General features: G+C 43.3%; 1 protein-coding gene across 1 annotated transcript in view; it reads right to left on the bottom strand.

Moving 5' to 3' along the window:
* Nucleotides 1–16,330, bottom strand: part of LOC311144585 (anthrax toxin receptor 1-like) — a gene marked incomplete at its 5' end in the record, with an annotated part of 48,094 nt that extends 31,764 nt beyond the window's left edge. The window contains 3 exons of the mRNA XM_084180617.1: nucleotides 1,639–1,710; nucleotides 2,107–2,178; nucleotides 16,170–16,330. Of these exons, the coding sequence (XP_084036743.1) occupies nucleotides 1,639–1,710; nucleotides 2,107–2,178; nucleotides 16,170–16,330 (305 nt within the window). The remainder of the gene's footprint in view (nucleotides 1–1,638; nucleotides 1,711–2,106; nucleotides 2,179–16,169) is intronic.
* Nucleotides 16,331–24,980: the final 8,650 nt, after the last annotated feature.

Here is a 24,980-nt window from a genome sequence, read left to right as displayed (position 1 = left end):
TTATGTGAGCTTCAGGTTTTAAGAGTGTCCTATTGACACAGGACACTGTCTAGCAGATAGTGAGGGAAATGAGTCCTGTATGAAATGAGACAGCTGGAAGACCATAAACATTGAAAAAATGTCAGTGCCTGCGTGGAAAATGCGCCTAAGGAAAGATTAGACACATATGCGACACATAATATATTTATTTTTTATTTTTTTATTTCACCTTTATTTAACCAGGTAAGCCAGCTGAGAACAAGTTCTCATTTACAACTGCGACCTGGCCAAGATAAAGCAAAGCAGTGCAATAAAAACAACAACACAGAATTACATATGGGGTAAACAAAACATAAAGTCAAAAATACAAACAGAAAATATATATACAGTGTGTGCGAATGTAGTAAGTTATGGAGGTAAGGCAGTAAATAGGCCATAGTGCAAAATAGTTACAATTTCGTATTAACACTGGAATGATAGATGTGCAAAAGATGATGTGCAAATAGAGATACTGGGGTGCAAATTAGCAAAATAAATAACAATATGGGGATGAGGTAGTTGGGTGGGCTAATTTCAGAATGGCTGTGTACAGGTGCAGTGATCGGTAAGCTGCTCTGACAACTGACGCTTAAAGTTAGTGAGGGAGATAAGAGTCTCCAGCTTCAGAGATTTTTGCAGTTCGTTCCAATCATTGGCAGCAGAGAACTGGAAGGAATGGCGGCCAAAGGAGGTGTTGGCTTTGGGGATGACCAGTGAGATATATCTGCTGGAGCGCAGACTACGGGTGGGTGTTGCTATGGTGACCAGTGAGCTAAGGTAAGATGGGGATTTGCCTAGCAGTGATTTATAGATGACCTGGAGCCAGTGGGTTTGGCGACGAATATGTAGTGAGGGCCAGCCAACAAGAGCGTACAGGTCACAATGGTGGGTAGTATATGGGGCTTTGGTGACAAAACGGATGGCACTGTGATAGACTACATCCAATTTGCTGAGTAGAGTGTTGGAGGCTATTTTGTAAATGACATCGCCGAACTCAAGGATCGGTAGGATAGTCAGTTTTACGAGGGCATGTTTGGCAGCATGAGTGAAGGAGGCTTTGTTGTGAAATAGGAAGCCGATTCTAGATCTAACTTTTGATTGAAGATGCTTAATGTGATTCTGGAAGGAGAGTTTACAGTCTAACCAGACACCTAGGTATTTGTAGTTGTCCACATACTCTAGGTCAGACCCGCCGAGAGTAGTGATTCTAGTCGGGTGGGCGGGTGCAAGCAGCGTTCGGTTGAAGAGCATGCATTTAGTTTTACTAGTGTTTAAGAGCAGTTGGAGGCTACGGAAGGAGTGTTGTATGGCGTTGAAGCTCGTTTGGAGGTTTGTTAACACAGTGTCCAATGAAGGGCCAGATGTATACAAAATGGTGTTGCCACAATGCTGAAGTTCACAGTTTGCCAAAGGATTGACAGCATTGTCAGTCAAGCTAAATGTGAGTGTATTGTACTCTGTGATTCTTATGTCTCTAATTCAATTAACCTGAAACAAATCCTGCATGTTTCTCTGGTTTCTGGATTCTTGATAATCAACTCAGTTCAGAATCAGCAAATACCTGACATCTTATGCAGAGGTAATACCCCAAATCCTAAGAAAGAAAGATTGTTCCCTCACCTGTCCTCTGTGAGCCGCATCAAAATTCTTCCCTCAGTGGAGAACACAATGAAGGACATGCGCAGCTGTGGACTGGAGAGAAATTAACAATATTCAGAACATTTATACAGTATATTAACTTTATTTACATGTTTTGTCATTTAGCAGACGCTCTTATCCAGAGCGACTTACAGTTAATGCATTCATCTTAAGATAGCTAGGTGGGACAACCACATATAATGCTTTGGATAAAAGCGTCTGCTAAATGGCATATTATATTATTATTATATACATTTTCTCTCAATAACGTAGCTATCAGTAGAGTCAGAGCTAGAAGGGAGGGGGGGGGGGGGTCGAGGTGAGGAGAAGGATGATTTAATGGTAGACATTCATACCCACACCATGGTTAATGGTTCAAAGTTTTGTTTATAATGAATTTATATAACTTTACTTTTCATCACATGGTCTTTGTAAACAAACTATTCTCACCTTATGAATTTATGAGCCAGATGTTCCACAAAGTGATAGATTTCAATCCAGTGGTGCTGCACACTCCCAGATCTGTAAAGAGAAATAACATGTTGATGAGAGTTTTGTGTAACAGTCTGGAGGAAGTGGAGAAGTTAAGGACTATCTGACAGATGGGGAAGGAGAGTCAGGGGAATCGAAGGGTACTGTATCTGTATTGTAGAAAGGCAGCATCTTCTTTAGACATTTTCACTATTATGTGAATCCTATTGCACAGTCAAATATGGTTTGACACAAAGTGGAAAGGGGATACCTAGTCAGTTGCACAACTGAATGCATTAAACTGAAATGTGTCTGCTCAAGGGCAGAATGGCAGATTTTTTCATTTTGCCGGCTCGGGGATTCAAACCAGCAACCTTTCGGTTACTGGCCCAACGGTATTAACCGCTAGGCTAGCTGCACACCTTTCATACTTTCTACAATCTTTTCCTTAATCAACTTACAGAAGACAGACATATTTTCTGCACTCTGAATTTTTACTAAACTTTGTGCAACTTCTTCTGCACATCACGCTGTATCCCATCCAACCATTACAGTTTGTGATGATATGTTCATCTTGGCTGAATGTAGTCTTGCCCTGCCTGTGTGTAATTGTTTTAAAGTTCCTCACGCGGTCTGCCTCCACTACTGTGGCAACACTCCTGTATGCCTCCTCTTTCCCGAAAATGAGGGTATTGCTTCAGAAGCACCCATTCTATTAGAACAAACAAACACCTTGGTTGGAGAGCAACAATGTAGCCTATAATGCTGATTGATTAGATAGTTGCCATCTTTGGACTGCACCAATGAGCTCATGCTGATGCATGTACTTGCGCTGCTAAAACAATCGACCATGGCTACTCCAACTTCCGGGATTCATACAAGGCCCTCCCTCGCCCTCCTTTCAGCAAATCTGACCACGACTCCATTTGGCTCCTCCCTTCCTATAGGCTGAAACTCAAACAGGAAGTACCTGTGCTAAGGACTATTCAATGCTGGTCTGACCAATCGGAATCCACGCCTCAAGATTGTTTTGATCACGCGGACTGGGATATGTTCTGGGTAGCTTCAGAGAATAATATCGACGTACAGTGGGGAGAACAAGTATTTGATACACTGCCGATTTTGCAGGTTTTCCTACTTAAAAAGCATGTAGAGGTCTGTAATTTTTATCATAGGTACACTTCAACTGTGAGAGACGGAATCTAAAACAAAAATCCAGAAAATGACATTGTATGATTTTTAAGTAATTAATTTGCTTTTTATTGCATGACATAAGTATTTGATCACCTACCAACCAGTAAGAATTCCGGCTCTCACAGACCTGTTAGTTTTTCTTTAAGAAGCCCTCCTGTTCTCCACTCATTACCTGTATTAACTGCACCTGTTTGAACTCGTTACCTGTATAAAAGACACCTGTCCACACACTCCAACCTCTCCACAATGGCCAAGACCAGAGAGCTGTGTAAGGACATCAGGGATAAAATTGTAGACCTGCAAAAGGCTGGGATGAGCTACAGAACAAGAGGCAAGCAGCTTGGTGAGAAGGCAACAACTGTTGGCGCAATTATTAGAAAATGGAAGAAGTTCAAGATGACGGTCAATCACCCTCGGTCTGGGGCTCCATGCAAGATCTCACCTCGTGGGGCATCAATGATCATGAGGAAGGTGAGGGATCAGCCCAGAACTACACGGCAGGACCTGGTCAATGACCTGAAGAGAGCTGGGACCACAGTCTCAAAGAAAACCATTAGTAACACACTACGCCGTCATGGATTAAAATCCTGCAGCGCACGCAAGGTCCCCCTGCTCAAGCCAGCGCATGTCCAGGCCCGTCTGAAGTTTGCCAATGACCATCTGGATGATCCAGAGGAGGAATGGGAGAAGGTCATGTGGTCTGATGAGACAAATATAGAGCTTTTTGGTCTAAACTCCACTCGCCGTGTTTGGAGGAAGAAGAAGGATGAGTACAACCCCAAGAACACCATCCCAACCATGAAGCATGGAGGTGGAAACATCATTCTTTGGGGATGCTTTTCTGCAAAGGGGACAGGACGACTGCACCATATTGAGGGGAGGATGGATGGGGCCATGTATCGTGAGATCTTGGCCAACAACCTCCTTCCCTCAGTAAGAGCATTGAAGATGGGTCGTGGCTGGGTCTTCCAGCATGACAACGACCTGAAACACACAGCCAGGGCAACTAAGGGGTGGCTCCATAAGAAGCATCTCAAGGTCCTGGAGTGGCCTAGCCAGTCTCCAGACCTGAACCCAATAGAAAATCTTTGGAGGGAGCTGACAGTCCGTATTGCCCAGCGACAGCCCCGAAACCTGAAGGATCTGGAGAAGGTCTGTATGGAGGAGTGAGCCAAAATCCCTGCTGCAGTGTGTGCAAACCTGGTCAAGACCTACAGGAAACGTATGATCTCTGTAATTGCAAACAAAGGTTTCTGTACCAAATATTAAGTTCTGCTTTTCTGATGTATCAAATACTTATGTCATGCAATAAAATGCAAATGAATTACTTAAAAATCATACAATGTGATTTTCTGGATTTTTGTTTTAGATTCCGTCTCTCACAGTTGAAGTGTACCTATGATAAAAATTACAGACCTCTACATGCTTTGTAAGTAGGAAAACCTGCAGAATCGGCAGTGTATCAAATACTTGTTCTCCCCACTGTATATACTGATACGGTGACTGAGTTTATCAGGAAGAATATAGGAGATGTTGTACCCACTGTGACTATTAAAACCTACCCTAACCAGAAACCATGGATAGATGGCAGCATTCGCGCAAAACTGAAAGCACGAACCACCGCATTTAACCATGGCAAGGTGACTGGGCATATGGCAGAATACAAACAGCGTAGTTATTCCCTCCGCAAGGCAATCAAACAGGCAAAATGTCAGCATAGGGACAAAGTGGAGTCGCAATTCAACGGCTCAGACACGAGACGTATGTGGCAGGGTCTACAGACAATCATGGACTACAAAAGGAAAACCAGCCACGTCGCAGACACCGACGTCTTGCTTCCGGACAAGCTAATCACATTCTTCGCCCGCTTTGAGGATAATACAGTGCCACCGACGCGGCCCACTACCAAGGACTGTGGGCTCTCCTTCTCCGTGGCCGACGTAAGTAAAACATTTAAGCGTGTTAACCCTCGCAAGGCTGCCGGTCCAAATGGCATCCCTAGCCGCGTCCTCAGAGCATGCGCATGTTTACGGACATATTAAATCTCTCCCTATCCCAGTCTGCTGTCCCCACATGCTTCAAGATGGCCACCATTGTCCCTGTACCCAAGAAAGCAAAGGTAACTGAACTAAATGACTATCGCCCCGTAGCACTCACTTCTGTCATCATGAAGTGCTTTGAGAGACTAGTCAAAGATCATATCCCCTCTACCTTACCTGCCACCCTAGACCCACTTCAATTTGCTTACCGCCCCAATAGATCCACAGACGATGCAATCGCCATCACACTGCCCTATCCCATCTGGACAAGAGGAATACCTATGTAAGAATGCTGTTCATTGACTATAGCTCAGCATTCAACACCATAGTACCCTTCAAGCTCATCATTAAGCTCGGGCCCTGGGTCTGAACCCCACCCTGTGCAACTGGGTCCTGGACTTCCTGACAGGCCGCCCCCAGGTGGTGAAGGTAGGAAACAACACCTCCACTTCGCTGATCCTCAACACTGGGGCCCCACAAGGGTGCGTGCTCAGCCCCGTCCTGTACTCCCTGTTCACCCATGACTGCGTGGCCAAGCACGCCTCCAACTCAATCATCAAGTTTGCAGATGACACAACAGTAGTAGGCTTGATTACCAACAATGATGAGACAGCCTACAAGGAGGAGGTGAGGGCTCTGGGAGTGTGATGCCAGGAAAATAACCTTACCCAACATCAACAAAACAAAGGAGATGATTGTGGACTTCAGGAAACAGCAGAGGGAGCACCCCCCTATCCACATCGACGGGACCGCAGTGGAGAAGGTGGAAAGCTTCAAGTTCCTCGGCATACACATCACTGACAAACTGAAATGGTCCACCCACACAGACAGTGTTGTGAAGAAGGCGCAACAGCGCCTCTTCAACCTCATTTTACATTTACATTTTAGTCATTTAGCAGACGCTCTTATCCAGAGCGACTTACAGTTAGTGAATGCATACATAATTTGTATTTTATTTTTTTATTCATACTGGCCCCCCGTGGGAAACGAACCCACATCCCTGCCGGCCAAACCCTCCTCTACCTTGGACGACGCTGGACCAATTGTGCGCCGCCCATGGGTCTCCCGGTCGCGGCCGGCTGCGACAGAGCCTGGACTCGAACCAGGATCTCTAGTGGCACAGCTAGCACTGCGATGCAGTGCCTTAGACCACTGCGCCACTCGGGAGTCCAACCTCAGGAAGCTGAAGACATTTTGTCTTGGCACCTAAAACCCTCAACCTTTTACAGATGCACAATGGAGAGCATCCTGTCGGGCTGTATCATCGCCTGGTACGGCAACTTCACCGCCCGCAACCGCAGGGCTCTCCAGAGGGTGGTGCAGTCTGCCCAACGCATCACCGGGGGTAAACTACCAGCCCTCCAGGAACCTACAGCACCTGATGTCAAAGGAAGGCCAAAAAGATCACCAAGGACAACAACCACCCGAGCCACTGCCTGTTCACCCCGCTATCATCCAGAAGGTGAGGTCAGTACAGGTGCATCAAAGCTGGGACCGAGAGATTGAAAAACAACTTCTATTTCAAGGCCATCAGACTGTTAAATAGCCTTCACTAGCACATTAGAAGCCACTGGCCACTTTAATAAATGGAACACGAGTCACTTTAATATTGTTTACATATCTTGCATTACTCATCTCATATGTATATACTGTATTCTATACTATTCTACTGTATCTTAGTCTATGCCAGTCTGACATTGCTTGTCCATGTATTTATATATTCTTAATTCCATTGATTTACTTAGATTTGTGTGTATTGGGTATATGTTGTGAAATTGTTAGATATTACTTGTTAGATATACTGCACTGTCGGAGCTAGAAACACAAGCATTTCACTACACCCGCAATAACCTCTGCTAAACACGTGTATGTGACCAATAAAATTTGATTTGATCAGTGAAATCATACTTCTCAGATTACTGTCAATGTATTTATAATGCAGCCCCAGTAATGATCTCTGTGTTATTGGAGTCAGGTAAATGATTAGCCATTATGTATTATTAGAGTCAGGTAAATTATCAGTCATTATGCCTACATGCCTGAGTTATTATGCATTTGAATTAGGCCAGTCTGACGGGGCTGTAGTCCGTACTCTACATCACTACGTATGCATAGCTGACCGATTCATTACAGAATTTTGTGGCTTAAATCTCCTTGTCCTTATTTGATGATTATGTTTTCTTAAAGTGGCACTCCAGTCTCCTTTTCACCTCATCTAACAACTGATTTACTTAACAAAAGGGACATCTCAATAGGTGTCCAAGTCATGACATGACACAAGTAGGGAAGTGGGCCTTTCCTCTTTTGTTCTCTACTGCTCCTCTATTGTTCCTCAAGCGAGGCCATCAGACCAACTCCTTGAATGCTTTACTCCTTGAAGTTTGTAGTTTGTAGTCTTTTGCTCAAAACCATATATTTTTTTACCCATGAGTGTATGTACTTTCAACAGGACAACTTGAAAAATCACTGAACTCTAACCTTGATAACTGTTCCCAGCATTGTGTTCTCATAGTGTATGGGAAAGGGGCATAAAGGAATTAGCCTAAGTGTTCAGGAAAGACACAGTTATTCAGGGTAAATTATCATAGAGAAGAAAGTTCAAGAAGCGTTTCTCACAATGAAATTGCGCTGACAGTTGGTTAACCGGCCATATGACTTCGTCTTTCTTTCTTTCTTTCTTTCTTTGTGTCATTCTTTTAATTTTCTCCTATCCTCTTATTTCACTGCCCTCTTCTTTCTCCCTCTCAGAGCATTTCTCAAAACACCTATTTTTCCATTGTTACCAGGAGACGAGTCCCAGCACAGACAGTGCAGCCAAAAGGCTGAAACATTGGAACATCTGGACCTAATGGAGAAAGGGTTCTGCAGACACATAGAGGAGGATATACAGAGAAGAGTGATGATCAGACAGTAAATGTAGAACAACAGTTACGGTAAAAAGGGAAGGGATATCAGTTCAAACAAAGAGAGGTAGAGGAAAGCAGCAGAAGAATGAATATACAGACCAATGAATGACCACATGGAACTCTCTTCCACATCAGCTAATGGGGATCCTAATTCAAAAATACTAAATACTACATATAATATAGAATCAGAGGGGACAGCTCATAATAATGGCTGAAACGGAGCAAATGGAATAGTATTAAACACATGGAAAACATGTGCTTGATGTATTTGATACCATTCCAGCTATTCCGTTCCAGCCATTACCACGAGCCCGTCCTCCCCAATTAAGGTGCCACCAACCTCATGTGGTGTCTAACATTCTCTTTGTATTCACATGTATTTTTCTGAAAGCAAAACATTGTGCACACACACAGCCATATGTTCATCATACTTCCTACATCAGTCTTTGAATCTTACAATTCGAGATGTCTGCCTGAATTTCCACTTAGCTAAATGTTATGCCACCACAGAAATGTCTGCTTGGAGTTGGTATTCTGATGTGGGGCAAAAGGAAAATCTATCTTCGTCCACGAGTAAGATACTTTTTAAAACAATGGAGGAGAGGAAAAGGCAGACCCAAATGAAAGCGGTCAAAGCTGAAGCCTGCTCTCCCACATTAGACAAATAATCATTACATTTTACATTTAAGTCATTTAGCAGACGCACTTATCCAGAGCGACTTACAGTTAGTGAATGGATACATGTTTATTTTTTATTTTTTATTATATATTTTTAGTATAATTTTTTAGTTATTTATTTCTATTATATTATTTTATATATGTTTTATTATTACTATTATTATTATATTTTTTGTAATTTTTTCCCCCATACTTTTTAATCATGCAGGCAATAAGGTAATGAGGGTTGTCATTTGAAAGTATTGAAGTCCAGAGGGTAGCAACATCTATTAGAACCAGATGAAGCTCCATTTTACCCAATCGTTAGGTATGCCCCGACAGATCCACCTGGAAAAAGGGAATACATATGTGAGGATGCTGTTCATCGACTACAAATCAAATTAAATCAAATTTTATTGGCCACATGCGCCGAATACAACAGGTGCAGACATTACAGTGAAATGCTTACTTACAGCCCTTAACCAACAGTGCATTTATTTTTAACAAAAAAGTAAAAATAAAACATCAACAAAAAAAGTGTTGAGAAAAAAAGAGCAGAAGTAAAATAAAATAACAGTAGGGAGGCTATATATACAGGGGGGTACCGGTGCAGAGTCAATGTGCGGGGGGCACCGGCTAGTTGAGGTAGTTGAAGTAATATGTACATGTGGGCAGAGTTAAAGTGACTATTCATAAATAATTAACAGAGTAGCAGCAGCGTAAAAGGATGGGGTGGGGGGGCAGTGCAAATAGTCCGGGTAGCCATGATTAGCTGTTCAGGAGTCTTATGGCTTGGGGGTAGAAGCTGTTGAGAAGTCTTTTGGACCTAGACTTGGCACTCCGGTACCGCTTGCCGTGCGGTAGCAGAGAGAACAGTCTATGACTAGGGTGGCTGGAGTCTTTGACAATTTTGAGGGCTTTCCTCTGACACCGCCTGGTATAGAGGTCCTGGATGGCAGGAAGCTTGGCCCCAGTGATGTACTGGGCCGTACGCACTACCCTCTGTAGTGCCTTGCGGTCGGAGGCCAAGCAGTTGCCATACCAGGCGGTGATGCAACCAGTCACGATGCTCTCGATGGTGCAGCTGTAGAACTTTTTGAGGATCTGAGGACCGATGCCAAATCTTTTCAGTCTCCTGAGGGGGAATAGGCTTTGTCGTGCCCTCTTCACAACTGTCTTGGTGTGTTTGGACCATGATAGTTCGTTGGTGATGTGGACACCAAGGAACTTGAAGCTCTCAACCTGTTCCACTACAGCCCCGTCGATGAGAATGGGGGCGTGCTCAGTCCTCTTTTTTTTCTTGTAGTCCACAATCATCTCCTTTGTCTTGGTCACGTTGAGGGAGAGGTTGTTGTCCTGGCACCACACGGCCAGGTCTCTGACCTCCTCCCTATAGGCTGTCTCATCGTTGTCGGTGATCAGGCCTACCACTGTTGTGTCGTCGGCAAACTTAATGATGGTGTTGGAGTCGTGCCTGGCCATGCAGTCATGGGTGAACAGGGAGTACAGGAGGGGACTGAGCACGCACCCCTGAGGGGCCCCCGTGTTGAGGATCAGTGTGGCAGATGTGTTGTTACCTACCCTTACCACTTGGGGGCGGCCCGTCAGGAAGTCCAGGATCCAGTTGCAGAGGGAGGTGTTTAGTCCCAGGATCCGTAGCTTAGTGATGAGCTTTGAGGGCACTATGGTGTTGAATGCTGAGCTGTGGTCAATGAATAGCATTCTCACGTAGGTGTTCCTCTTGTCCAGGTGGGAAAGGGCAGTGTGGAGTGCAATAGAGATTGCATCATCTGTGGATCTGTTGGGGCGGTATGCAAATTGGAGTGGGTCTAGGGTTTCTGGGATAATGCTGTTGATGTGAGCCATGACCAGCCTTTCAAAGCACTTCATGGCTACAGACGTCAGTGCTACGTTTTGGTCTTCAATACCATAGTCCCCTCTAAACTCACCACAAAGCTCTCGGCCTTGGGACTTAACTCCTCCCTATGGAACTGGGTCCTAAACTTCCTGACGGGCCACCCCCAGGTGGTGAAGTTAGGTAACATCTCCTCCTCCACACTGACCCTCAACACAGGGGAATAGTTCCAACTCCATCATCAAAATCGCTGATGACACAACAGTCATAGGCATGATTACCAACAACGACGAGACGGCCTACAGAGAGAAGGTAGTCACTCTGACGGCATGGTGCCAGGTAAACAACTCCTCCCTCAACGTCAGCAAAACAAAGGAGCTGATTGTAGACCGTGGAGACGGTCAAAAACGTCAAAGTTCCTCGGCGTACAGATCTCTGAGGAGCTGAAATGGTCAAACCACAAAGACACCGTGATGAAGAAAGCAGGAGGCTGAAGAAATTTGGCCTGTTCCCGAGGGCCCTCACAATGTTGGACAGGAGCACCATCGAGAGCATACTGTTGGGCTGCATCACAGCCTGGTACGGCAACTCCACCACCGCTGACCACAAGGATCTACAGATGACGCACACTGCCTGCCCTCCAGGACACCTACAACACCAAGTGTCGCAGGAAGGCCAAGAAAATCATCAGGGACCTCAGCTACCCAAGCCACAGCCTGTTTTACCCGCTTTCATTACTCAGACGTGGGCAATATAGGAGCATCATAGCAAAAAAAGACTGCCGAATAGTTTCTAACCCCTGCCCCCCCTTACCCCCCAATGGACATTTATCCTTGTTACTCACGCATGGATAAATATCCTTATTTACACACTTTGCCACTTTTAACTGCAACAAGTGTATAGAATTTAAAACTAGTTGTAAATAAATAAATAAATATATATTATATATATATATATATATATATATATATATATATATATATAGATCTCTGAGGAGGTACAAAGGTAAACACAGTTCTTGGAAATCTACAGTGCATTCGGAAAGTATTCAGACCCCTTGACTTTTTCCACATTTTGTTACGTTACAGCCTTATTCTAAAATGGTTTAAATTGTGTTTTTTTCCTTCATCAATCTACACACAATACCCCATAATTTGCACACAAAGAAACGAAATGAAATATGAAATTAAACATTTACATTAGTATTCAGACCCTTTACTCAGTACTTTGTTGAAGTACCTTTGGCAGTGATTACAGCCTTGAGTCTTCTTGGGTATGACACTACAAGCTTGGCACACCTGTATTTGGGGAGTTTCTCCCATTCTTCTTGCAGATCCTCTCAAGCTCTGTAAGGGTGGATGGGGAGCGTCGCTGCACAGCTATTTTCAGGTCTCTCCAGAGATGGTCGATCGGGTTCAAGTCCGGGCTCTGGCTGGGCCACTCAAGGACATTCAGAGACTTGTCCCGCAGCCACCCCTACGTTGTCTTGGCTGTGTGCTTAGGGTCTTTGTCCTGTTGGAAGGTGAACCTTCAACCCAGTCTGAGGTCCTGAGCGCTCTGGAGCAGGTTTTCATCAAGGATCTCTCTGTACTTTGCTCCATTCATCTTTCCCCTCGATCCTGACTAGTCTCCCAGTCCCTGCCGCTGAAAAACATACCCACAGCATGATGCTGCCACCACCATGATTAACCATAGGGATGGTGCCAGGTTTCCGCCAGACGTGACGCTTGGCATTCAGGCCAAAGAGTTCAATCTTGGTTTCATCAGACCAGAGAATCTTGTTTCTCTTGTTTGCAAAAAAATCAAAAAACCTGTTTTCGCTTTCTCATTATGGGGTATTGTGTGTAGATTGATGAGGATTTTAAAAAAAATGTAATACATTTTAGAATAAGGCTGTAACGTAACAAAATGTGGGAAAAAAACAAGGAGTCTGAATACTGTCCGAATGCACTGTATGTAACTCAAGAAAACAGAGGACAGGTAAACACTGCTGTTGTGATAAGTTTTAAAGAGGCTCCTTCCAAAGTGTGTTGCATTATGGGGATAACATTTTCAGAATTGTCCCAATGCTTGATCAATGCCCCTCTGGGGAAGGAAATACCACATATGTTTTGTAAGATGCTGGTTTTCAAAGATGCTGGAAACAAATATATATATTTTCCCCATTAGGTTATATATTTTTTTGTAGTCAGAATGCCTTCAACATTGTATAAAGTATACATAAATATAGCAATTATGTTATATCAGATTGTTTATTTGATAAGTGTAATAGCCATTGAGAAAACACTTAAATTTTTTTCAATGGCAATAGTAATTTTTGCCAGCATATGGCAAAATAAAAAATAAATGGTTTCATATGGCACCAGGGGGCATGATAATAACAATAACATTCCTGAACATGTTCAAGTATCAGGGCCTGATTACCGAACAGGCATGCAGGGCATGTGCCCCGGGGCCCCCAACCCCCAAAAAAGATGTTGGGGGGCCCCCAGATACAGTGGGGGAAAAAAGTATTTAGTCAGCCACCAATTGTGCAAGTTCTCCCACTTAAAAAGATGAGAGAGGCCTGTAATTTTCATCATAGGTACACGTCAACTATGACAGACAAATTGAGAGAAAAAAATCCAGAAAATCACATTGTAGGATTTTTAATGAATTTATTTGCAAATTATGGTGGAAAAAAAGTATTTGGTCACCTACAAACAAGCAAGATTTCTGGCTCTCACAGACCTGTAACTTCTTCTTTAAGAGGCTCCTCTGTCCTCCACTCGTTACCTGTATTAATGGCACCCGTTTGAACTTGTTATCAGTATAAAAGACACCTGTCCACATCCTCAAACAGTCACACTCCAAACTCCACTATGGCCAAGACCAAAGAGCTGTCAAAGGACACCAGAAACAAAATTGTAGATCCTGCAGTGCCAGACGTGTCCCCTGCTTAAGCCAGTACATGTCCAGGCCCGTCTGAAGTGCATTTGGATGATCCAGAAGAGGATTGGGAGAATGTCATATGGTCAGATGAAACCAAAATAGAACTTTTTGGTAAAAACTAAACTCGTCCTGTTTGGAGGACAAAGAATGCTGAGTTGCATCCAAAGAACACCATACCTACTGTGAAACATGGGGGTGGAAACATCATGCTTTGGGGCTGTTTTTCTGCAAAGGGACCAGGATGACTGATCCGTGTAAAGGAAAGAATGAATGGGGCCATGTATCGTGAGATTGAGTGAAAACCTCCTTCCATCAGCAAGGGCATTGAAGATGAAACATGGCTGGGTCTTTCAGCATGACAATGATCCCAAACACACCGCCCGGGCAACGAAGGAGTGGCTTCGTAAGAAGCATTTCAAGGTCCTGGAGTGGCCTAGCCAGTCTCCAGATCTCAAACCCATAGAAAATCTTTGGAGGGAGTTGAAAGTCCGTGTTGCCCAGCGACAGCCCCAAAACATCACTGCTCTAGAGGAGATCTGCATGGAGGAATGGGCCAAAATACCAGCAACAGTGTGTGAAAACCTTGTGAAGACTTACAGAAAACGTTTGACCTGTGTCATTGCCAACAAAGGGTATATAACAAAGTATTGAGAAACTTTTGTTATTGACCAAATACTTATTTTCCACCATAATTTGCAAATAAATTCATTAAAAAAAAAAAATCCTCATTTTGTCTGTCATAGTTGACGTGTACCTATGATGAAAATTACAGGCCTCTCTCATCTTTTTAAGTGGGAGAACTTGCACAATTGGTGGCTGACTAAATACTTTTTTCCCCCACTGTAGCTAAATGTGCAGAATTTCTGAAAATGTGCTTTAAAGCTGCAACATTTTCTCTCAGCCTCATGGTAAAATGTGTTGAATAGCAGGAAATTAGCTTTAAAAATGCAACATTTTCTCTTAGCCTCATGACAAAATGTGTAGAATAGCATTATAAAACTGCACATTTTTCTCTCTGCACCATGGCTAAATGTGTTGAAATGCGGTAAATTAGCTGCTCCCCCTCAGTGTCCCGGGGCCCCAAATGCGGTAGTCCGGCCCTGCCAAGTATGACATCATGACAACATTTGAAAATGTTGGGTGCCTTAGAGTGGATCACTTCTGTCAAGCCTTCCAAAGTGTGTTGCATTATTGGGATAAAATTGTCCAACTTGCGCCTACATGACTACTGCATGAACTTTACAAAAACCACGTGATCAAAGCTCATTAAATTTTGACTGCAGTCGACTGCAAGTTTCTACAGTTGCTCTTTACCAACTCCATCCTGCAGCCATAGATTGCATTGTGGGAGGCTCTATCGTCAACCAATCATTAGGGTGTTTATGTTTGACCCACACAAACGTGACCAAACAGGAACCAACTTTGCCAAGATTCATGTCCACCAGTGGTCACCAACCTTTTCTGAGTCAAGATCACTATCTCAGTCAAAAAGCAAGTTGAGATGTACCGCTCAGATTATTATTTATTTTTTACATTACTTTAAAAATGTAACATTATCCTAATAAAATAATTTGATTTGTGCAGTAGGCCTAATACATTATCACAGCATATTGGCTATATACCTGGCCTGCCAATATTGTTCTTCTCAGACCATATTATATTTCAAAACTCGAGCTTTGATAACAAAATAGATCAGTTGGTGTAGCACTTGTGAGGCACAGCTGAGCATACATTTAAATAATTTGCTGTTTTATTTTACTGGATTGATGGTACCTGCATCTGTCATGGTGCTTTCAAGACACCTGGGAACTCTGAAAAAAAAAACGAGGTCAAATCATGTGATCTTCAGGTCGGAAAGACGGAGCTCTAGAAAGATGCCAGAATTTCCGACTCCGATGACCATTCAAAATGATTTTTCCCATTCAGATGTCGGAAGTCTGAGATTTTCGAGTTTCCAGTTGAGCACAGCATTAGTCTCAGCCTCTCACCGTCACATTGTCCTTAAGAAATTTACACGGGTAAGCCTACACGAAACACAGCCCTTATTTTAAGTGTTTCTAAAATCCCCTATCGGAAAAATTATTGGAACCATTTCACTGTTGACCGCTAGGTTTTATGGGTATTATGACTCATACTGTGATACTCTATAGGAACACTTTGCCTACCTGGTGCGCAGGGCTTCTGAATCAAGTACACCTTCTACAAACAGCGCAACACAAAAAAAAAGCGCTAAAAAGGCTTTTCTACAGAAATGTTTGGTGATCAACTAGGAATGCATTGAAGATCGACCGGTTGGTGACCACTGATGTATACTGTGGATATGTACAAATGAATGTGATATTTGAGTCTCGCTCTCACCAACTAATAGTACATTGTACACACAGTTCTGAACTCCCCCAATAGTACATGACAAGCAGCGGAGAGGTAAGGTGGAAAGAGAATGTTGAATGACAAACTCACTTGTCCAGAACGAAGTAGAGGTCAAAGCCCCCGAAGCAGGATGGTCCAGTCTCCCCCCTGTCCTCGTTGTGCCCAGCGTTACCAGCTATCAGCACCACAAGCACACTCACAACACCAAGCAGCACTAGTAACCAGGAGCCTCTGCACCCATATAAAGACATTATTCCAGATTGGAGGAGCCTATTTCACGTAATAGGAAGACTAAAACCACCTTGGAAAACAAGTGGAGAAAAACCTTTCCTTAGTACAAAAACAACTGTTCCTTATTTATGTATCTTCATCCAGTATTCTTCAGACTTGAAAATAAGTTATCTGAAAGGGTTCAGTCGCTGCAGTGGAAGGCAGAGAATGCACTGATGTTATGAATTCAGTCTGTCTCAATTGAGTCAGGAGGCTCTAATCACTGGGTAAGAGACAAGCAAGCCCAGGAAACACACACATGCACTGAGCCCCACAGCAGCAAACTCCTCTTGTCTTCCTTAGTTGCTATTTTCTTACTGTTGGGAAGTAGGACGAAGTAAGTGCATTCCAGGCAGCTCCACAGAAAACGATGTAATTGTGTCTGACTTAGTCCTTTTCCAAAACTCTCTGACTTTCTTTTCCTTTTTTTCACATGGTTGAAGAGGGAATTAAAACAAGAGGTGAGAAAGACAAACTCCACTTCTACTGCCATCTAGTGGTTACAATCGGTGGTGACAAGGTTCCAAATCAGGAGCTCATCTGGGGCCTCTTATCAACCATGCATACATTTGTCACTAAATTCTGGCATATGTGGAGATTCTAGTATTTGCGTGCGCATCAAATTATTGGGATTTATCAAACTGTCGCAACATATACGCATATTTTCATTGATAAATCAGAGCCATACTATATTTGTGCGCTTGTGAACGAGCGTTACAATTACAGCCCCGCCTGCAAAACGCCCTCCATTATCCCTTTATGGTAACAAAAACGCCCTCATTTGCTGTATGATTTGGAGATGTTGGAACTGGGCCTTGACAGTTTCTAAAGCCAGTGGCAAATTTGATCACATTTATTTAAATCTAATTTTAATATTTTGCTGTAACTTTTTTCAAAATAAAATGCATGCAGCAAGTGCTAAATGGCCGCGCATTCTGCTAGTTTGATTGTCTATTCGAACTAAACGGAAATACTACAGCACACTTCTATGGAAAATACAAATTCAATATATTGTTTATCAGTAGATGATTGTGTTTCTATCTCATACCTTGGTATAGGCTCTGAATTTAAATAGGCTCCTACCGCACAGCAATACTGTAGCCTACCCATACTGTCAAATATTTTAAATAGGCTACCGGATCTATACTTTTGAGCATGATAGGCTATTAAATGAGCGATGGATAAATGGTAGCCTAATAGTTTTTGTGTAGCGGGAATAAACCAGTCTTGTCAGAAAATGAGAGACATGTCTGAAAAGACTGCGCACCTATAAAAATATTGACATGTACAGTATATTTATACAAAAAAATCACAGCAGTTGTGATGGAAACAGGAAGTTTCGGTACCATTTTATAAACGCAGACAGATCATTTGTTCATTGGACATGGTGGGATCTTTTTCTGTCTGTAAAATGTATTATGCGAGAAATGGCGGTGGAAACGCCTTTATGTGCAAATATTGATATAATAACCATCATATGGAAGTAAACTTGGAGTCGCGCCTCCCACTACAACTCGGGAAACCATGCAGTTTATGAGGCTACAGATTCAATAAATTATGATGAACTTCACAGGGTGGTGAAAGTGCAAGGTGATGAGCTTGATGCTCCTTTCCAATAAATATCTAGGGTCTTATTCTGGTACATGATGATCGATGCTTGACTGCCATTTGACAAATATTCTTGCTCTTATCCATAATAATCTCATCATGTAGACTAGCCTACCCCCACAGCCTACTGTATCTGCGAGCTGTTGGAGTGCACATGCCAATACCAGAGTAGGCACATTTGCTATTTAACACAACAGTTTCTGTGACAAAACTACACTATATATACAAAAGTATGTGGACACCGATTCAAATGAGTTGATTCGCCTATTTCAGCCACACCCGTTGCTGACAGGTGTATAAAATCGAGCACACAGCCATGCAATCTCCATAGACAAACATTGGCAGTAGAATGGCCTTACTGAAGAATTCAGTGACTTTCAACGTGGCACCGTCATAGGATGCTACCTTACCAACAAGTCAGTTCTTAAAATGTCTGCCCTTCTAGAGCTGCCCCGGTCAACTGTAAGTGCTGTTATTGTGAAGTAGAAACACCTAGGAGCAACAACAGCTCAGCTGTGAAGTGGTAGGCCACACAAGCTCACAGAACGGGACCGCCTAGCATGTAAAAATCATCTGTCCTCGGTTGCAACACTCACCACCGAGTTCCAAACTGTCTCTGGAAGCAACGTCAGCATAATAACTGTTTGTCGGGAGCTTCATGAAATGGGTTTCCATGGCCGAGCAGCTCCACACAAGCCTAAGATCACCATGCGCAATGCCAAGCGTCGGCTGGAGTGGTGTAAAGCTCGCCAACTCCATATTAATGCCCATGATTTTGGAATGAGATGTTCGACGAGCAGGTGTCCACATACGTTTGGTTATGTAGTGTATCTGTAGAGTTGAAAATGCGATGGAAACACAATGAACTAAAGATTTTTATTCGGTACATGAAAACATGTACTACGTCATCACGCATTGATTTTTACCTGCAACAAATCCATTTGGTGGAAACCCACCACTGGTGGCAAGATCTGCATATTTTCTTTATGAGGATTCTAGAATATTCGCATGAAAATCTGTCTCCAATTGGATGGAAACCTAGCTATTGTCTAGTATGTCTACTCCAAAATGTTTTTAACTACAGTGGTAGCCTACAAACTTCAAAGCAAAATATCAACTATCTGTTCATCTGTTAAATTCTACTGCATATTATAAACCGCGCTCCCTTTGGGATGTATAGATCACAATAGGTTACTTGAAATAATAGCCTGTCTAATAAGCCTAATTAAATTAAAGACTCTCATAGTAATTTGTTGTAGGCTAAAGCTTCTTCTGGAATATGAACCCATCATGGCCAGAACAGGTGGTGAGGAATTTATTCTGCAATGGTTATGAAAATATGTATTATGTAGGCCTATTATGTTTATAAATTTTATATTGTTTACTTGAGACATGAAAAAATGTAAATGGAAAAGGTTAACCTTCTGTTCTACGTTACACTGAACTCCGGCCCGGATCGTATAGAGCAATACTACTGTAAAGTGGGTCCAATGAAATGAGAGATGCGACATTGTAGGCCTATAGGCTACTTTGCGAGTATGAACCATCACCGTCAGAAAATGTGAGCAATTTATTCTGCAATGATCATGGAAATGAAATAGGAAATAGATGCCTATTTCTAACTATTTTACCAGCTTTTCACCAGCTAGGTTTCCATCCAATTGGCAACAGATTTTCATGTGAATATTTTGAAATCCACATAAATAAAGTATGCACATTTTCCCACCAGAGATGTGTTTCCATCAAATTGACTTGTTGCGGATAAAAGTGTGTGATGACATAGTGCAAATTCCCATTACAGGGTGTGTGATGACATAGTGCAAATTCCCATGTACAGGGTTTCCCAAAGTGTTTTTTTTTTTTATAAGCGTGTCATCATATACCCAATCTACACAAAATACTAGGCTACTTGCCTGCTTGCAATGCAATACTTTAACCACTCATGGTCTAAAGTTTGCAGGAAGCTAAGCACATTGACACATCAAATTCCATTTTTATCAGGGGCACAACTTTTAGAAGTTTTTAGAAGTGGGGGGGACATAACTTTTTGATTTTTTTTTATCCAGTTGGATAAACACTCCAAACAGCCTACCCGACCGCTCTGAGAAGTCTGCATGGTCCTAAAGCACACCGTTGCCTCGTTTTGTATCACATTCCAATGATAAAACTGGGGGGGGGGGGGGGGTTTCAGCCAACTTTTGCTGAAAACTGGCACATGCATGTTTTGGGGTATATTTTGGACATATGCAACATTTATAAATGAGGCCACTGGACTTCAAACCTGTTACATTCAGTTCCTTCTACACTGAACAAAAATATAAACGCATCATGTAAAGTGTTAGTTTCATGTTTCATGAGACCCCAGAAATAAAAGATCCCAGAAATGTTCGATACTCACAAAAAGCTTATTTCTCTCAACTTTTGTGCACACATTTGTTTACATCCCTGTTAGTGAGCATTTCTCCTTTGCCAAAATAATCCATCCACCTGACAGGTGTGGCACATCAAGAAGCTGATTAAACAGAATGATCATTACACAGGTGCACCTTATGCTGGGGACAATAAAAGACAACACAATGCCACAGTTGTCTCAAGTCTTGACGGAGCATGAAATTGGCATGCTGACCGCAGGAATGTCCACCAGAGCTGTTGCCAGAGAATTTAATGATCATTTTAGAGAATTTGGAAGTACGTCCAATCGGCCTCACAACCGCAGACCACGTGTAACCACGGCAGCCCAGGACCTCCACATCTGAGACCAGCCACCCGGACAGCTGATGAAACTGTGGGTTTGCACAACCAAATAATTTCTGCACAAACTGTCAGAAACCGTCTCAGGGAAGCTCATCTGCGTGCTCGTCGTCCTAACCAGGGTCTTGACCTGACTGCCGTTCAGTGTTGTAACTGATTTCAGTGGGCAAATGCTCACCTTCGATGGCCACTGGCACGCTGGAGAAGTGTGCTCTTCACGGATTAATCCCTGTTTCAACTGTACCGGGCAGATGACAGACAGCGTGTTTGGCGTCGTGTGGGCGAGCGGTTCGCTGATGTCAATGGTGGTGGTGGGATTATAGTATGGGCAGGCATGAGCTATAGACAACAAACACAATTGTATTTTATCGATGGCAATTTGAATGCACAGAGATACTGTGATGAGATCCTGAGGTCCATTGTCGTGCCATTCAGCTGTCGCCATCACCTCATATTTCAGCATGATAATGCACAGTCCCACGTCGCAAGGATCTGTACACAATTCCTGGATGCTGAAAATGTCCCAGTTCTTCCATGGCCGGCATACTCATCTGAAGATGCAGGCCATACTCATTGAGCATGTTTGGGATGCTCTGGATCGACGTGTACGACAGCGTGTTCCAGTTCCCTCCAATATCCAGCAACTTCGCACAGCCATTGAAGTGGAGTGGGACAACATTCCACAGGCCACAATCAACAGCCTGATCAACTCTATGCGAAGGAGATGTGTCGCGTACATGAGGCAAATGGTGGTCACACCAGATACTGACTGGTTTTCTGATCCACGCCCCTACTTTTTTTTAAAGGTATCTGTGACCAACAGATGCATATCTGTTTTCCCAGTCATGTGAAATACATAAATTAGGGCCTAATTTATTTATTTCAATTGACTGATTTCCTTATATGAACTGTAACTCAGTAAAATCTTTGAAATTCTTGCATGTTGCGTTTATATTTTTGTTCAGTGTAATTAGCTAAAATGCTCCTTTGGAATGCTAGACGTTCAAGTTATACTTTCATTTTTGCCTTAAGTAACCTTCTGTCTCATGTAACCATACCAATCATAACATATAATACTAATTTCAGTGGCCAGGATTTACGTTCACCATGTTACGTCTACTCTACGAGACCAGGCTGGCACAGTGCAACCTGCAAATATCCCTTAGTATACACTGAGTGTACAAAACATTAAGAACACCTACCTAATATTGAGTTGCACCCCCCTCTGAACAGCCTCAATTTGTTGGGGCATGGACTCTACAAGGTGTCGAAAGCGTTCCACAGGGATGCTGGCCCATGTTGACTCCAATACTTCCCACAGTTGTGTCAAGTTGGCTGGATGTCCTTTGGGTAGTGGGCCATTCTTGATACACAGGAAACGGTTGAGCGTGACAAATCCCTGCAGCGTTGCAGTTCTTGACACAACCTGGTGCGCCTGGCACCTATTACCATACCTTGTTCAAAGGCACTTAAATATTTATCCAGAGTGACTTACAGGAGCAATTAGAACCAGCGACCTTTCGGTTACTGGCACAACGCTCTTAACCACAAAGCTACCTGCCCCCCATGCCAGCTGCTCATTCTCTGGTTTGTGGGGTGTCCGGCTGGCACACTGCTGCAGTTTGGGTGGCTCATGAGGAATGTCCAGGCACACAGGAGGTTCAGTGAGGGCACACTGCTTCTTCTCTTCTCCCTCGACTGGCTGAAGCACAGATCTGGTGGTGCCTGAGTCGAGGCCCTTGGTACCAGCAGAGTAGTGGTGGTTCTGCCCGTTGTCAAGGATGAGGCCCTTAGCGCTGGCAGCATGGTGGTTTTTCTGCCCAGTGTTGTGGACGGAGACCTCTGAGCAGGCAGCAGGGTGGTGGCCCTGCCCAGTGTCAGGGACCATGGTGCCAGCAGAGGTGTGGTGGCTCTGCCCGGTGTTGAGGGCGGTGTGGGGTTCTATTTTCTCATAACTGGATGGGATGACTAACTTAGAAAGAATGCATTAATGATTAAAGCATAAAAGGTCTGTACTGTACTGATATGAATTGTTTCACATAACAGGCTGTGATTCATGTGAGGAACGTTAGGGGCTAGGATGAGATAAAACTTGTATTTCTTATAGATAAGACTTGTATTTCTCACAGATACGAACACTGCCTCTTTGTTGTCTGTGAACCGTCCTTGAACGTAGTACAGTGGAATGGTGTCTTTTGGGTGCTAACTCCACAGGTTATTATGATAGCAATTTATGCCTGGGAACGGTGGAGCGCATTGTGGGGTTCTATTTTCTCATAACTGGATGGGATGACTAACTTAGAAAGAATGCATTAATGATTAAAGCATAAAAGGTCTGTACTGTACTGATATGAATTGTTTCACATAACAGGCTGTGATTCATGTGAGGAACGTTAGGGGCTAGGATGAGATAAAACTTGTATTTCTTATAGATAAGACTTGTATTTCTCACAGATACGAACACTGCCTCTTTGTTGTCTGTGAACCATCCTTGAACGTAGTACAGTGGAATGGTGTCTTTTGGGTGCTAACTCCACAGGTTATTATGATAGCAACTTATGCCTGGGAACGGTGGAGCGCCAAGGGGTTGGGACCAGCCCGTGCGCCAACGGATTGGCTGAGTAAGTCTAAACCACGCTCAGTCTCTACTCTGATTGGCCAGCAGAGAGTGGGAACTATCTCTGTCAGAGTATTTGAAGAAGAACCTGTAACAATGGATTAGTTCTTTGTCTGCCCTGCGTGGTATTTCAGTGAGCCCGTATACGAACCAACATACTTATCATACATACATTTAGCATATAATACATTTAGCTTGGATTGAATATCTCTTGATTATGTTTTCTCTTATTCCAATACCAGATTTGAATTACGCAATTTCTAACAGCGGAGACCTTGGAGCTGGCAGCAGGGTGATGGCCCTGCCCTGCGTCCAGACCCTCGGTGAAAGCAGAGCGCATCGCCATTGTCGGAGAACTCACCATCGCAGTGCTCCCGTTGCTGGACTGGTCACCGAGGCTGGGGTCACCGTCACTGGGGTGTTCACCGTCTTTGGGGGGCTCACCGTCGCTCGGGTGTTCACCGATGCTGGGTGGCTCCACCTTCACTGGGGACACCGTTGCTGGGGGCAGCACTGGCACTTCTCTCCTCCCCCTCTCCTCCGGCTTTGCTGATGGGACTGGGTAACTGCTTGAAGACCAGGGCTGCACACTTATCCTCTCCTTTTGGACCCAACTCATTTCCATCAGGTCCCATATCCTGTCAATCTTCTCCTCCAGGTATGCTGGAAGCCAAGCAGGGACTCGCTCAACTTTAGATACCATGAAAAAATCCAGTTGAGGAAAAAATAAAATGTTGCACAAAAATGCAAAATAGCCCTGGCTGTGCCTCTGTAGCGCAGGGTCTTGTTCTCACTGCGCTAGCTGCCTTGGGTTGCCATAGCAATGAGTTCAAGGCATGAGTAGCCACTGTGGAAGAAGGGGAGACCCCTAGCTAACTAGCTAGCAACTGAATCTAGCTAACAAGCATGCCAGCTAGCTAGCAATGTCATGATCAGTGAGAACGTCCAAAAACACACAAAAACGTCTGAAAGTTCACAGAAATGATTGGTTGGCTCACAAAAAGAACACAAAAAATCAAATACAATTCTGACACCAGTGTGATGTTTATGATTTGATGGTCTTGTCCTCTTCAGCCTTCAGATGACTGTTAGCTAGCTAACTGAACTAAGTTACTGTACTGCAACATTAGCTGGCTATAAACTGTACTGTTGTAGCTCCACAGATCTTCTCTCTTCAGGATGTTTATTGTAGATAAGTTATAACACTTTAGTTACTGTATAGCTCCAGTTCAGATCACGCATAGGTGTCTATATCAGGGCCATATAACAGAACTGAGGAACCAACACTAAACATAACTTACAACATCATGACAATTGGAACATACAGCTGTCAATCATGTAGGGATCAAAGTAGTCGGGACATACTACTTCTGTGGCACAACAATATTTTCCATAACCAAAAATATTGTATTTTCAGCTGTTTCAAGCAGGTGTACAAAACCTAAAGTAAAAGACTCAAGAACTTAAGAATGGGAAGAACATAAATAGCACACATAGAACAGATATACAGCTTCTTCGACTTGTTTTCAATGAGAATGACAGATCTATAACTCATATTTCTATATAATTTAGTGGGGTTGCCCAAACATTTACATATTGCAGCTTTAAAACAGCAACATTTTCTCTCAGCCTCATGGCAAAATGTGTAGAATAGC

The sequence above is a fragment of the Coregonus lavaretus genome (genome assembly GCF_964263955.1).
Source record: "Coregonus lavaretus genome assembly, chromosome: 17".
Taxonomy (NCBI): domain Eukaryota; kingdom Metazoa; phylum Chordata; class Actinopteri; order Salmoniformes; family Salmonidae; genus Coregonus; species Coregonus lavaretus.
Note: the sequence above shows the minus strand (reverse complement) of the source record. Positions and strands in the feature narration are given on the sequence as shown.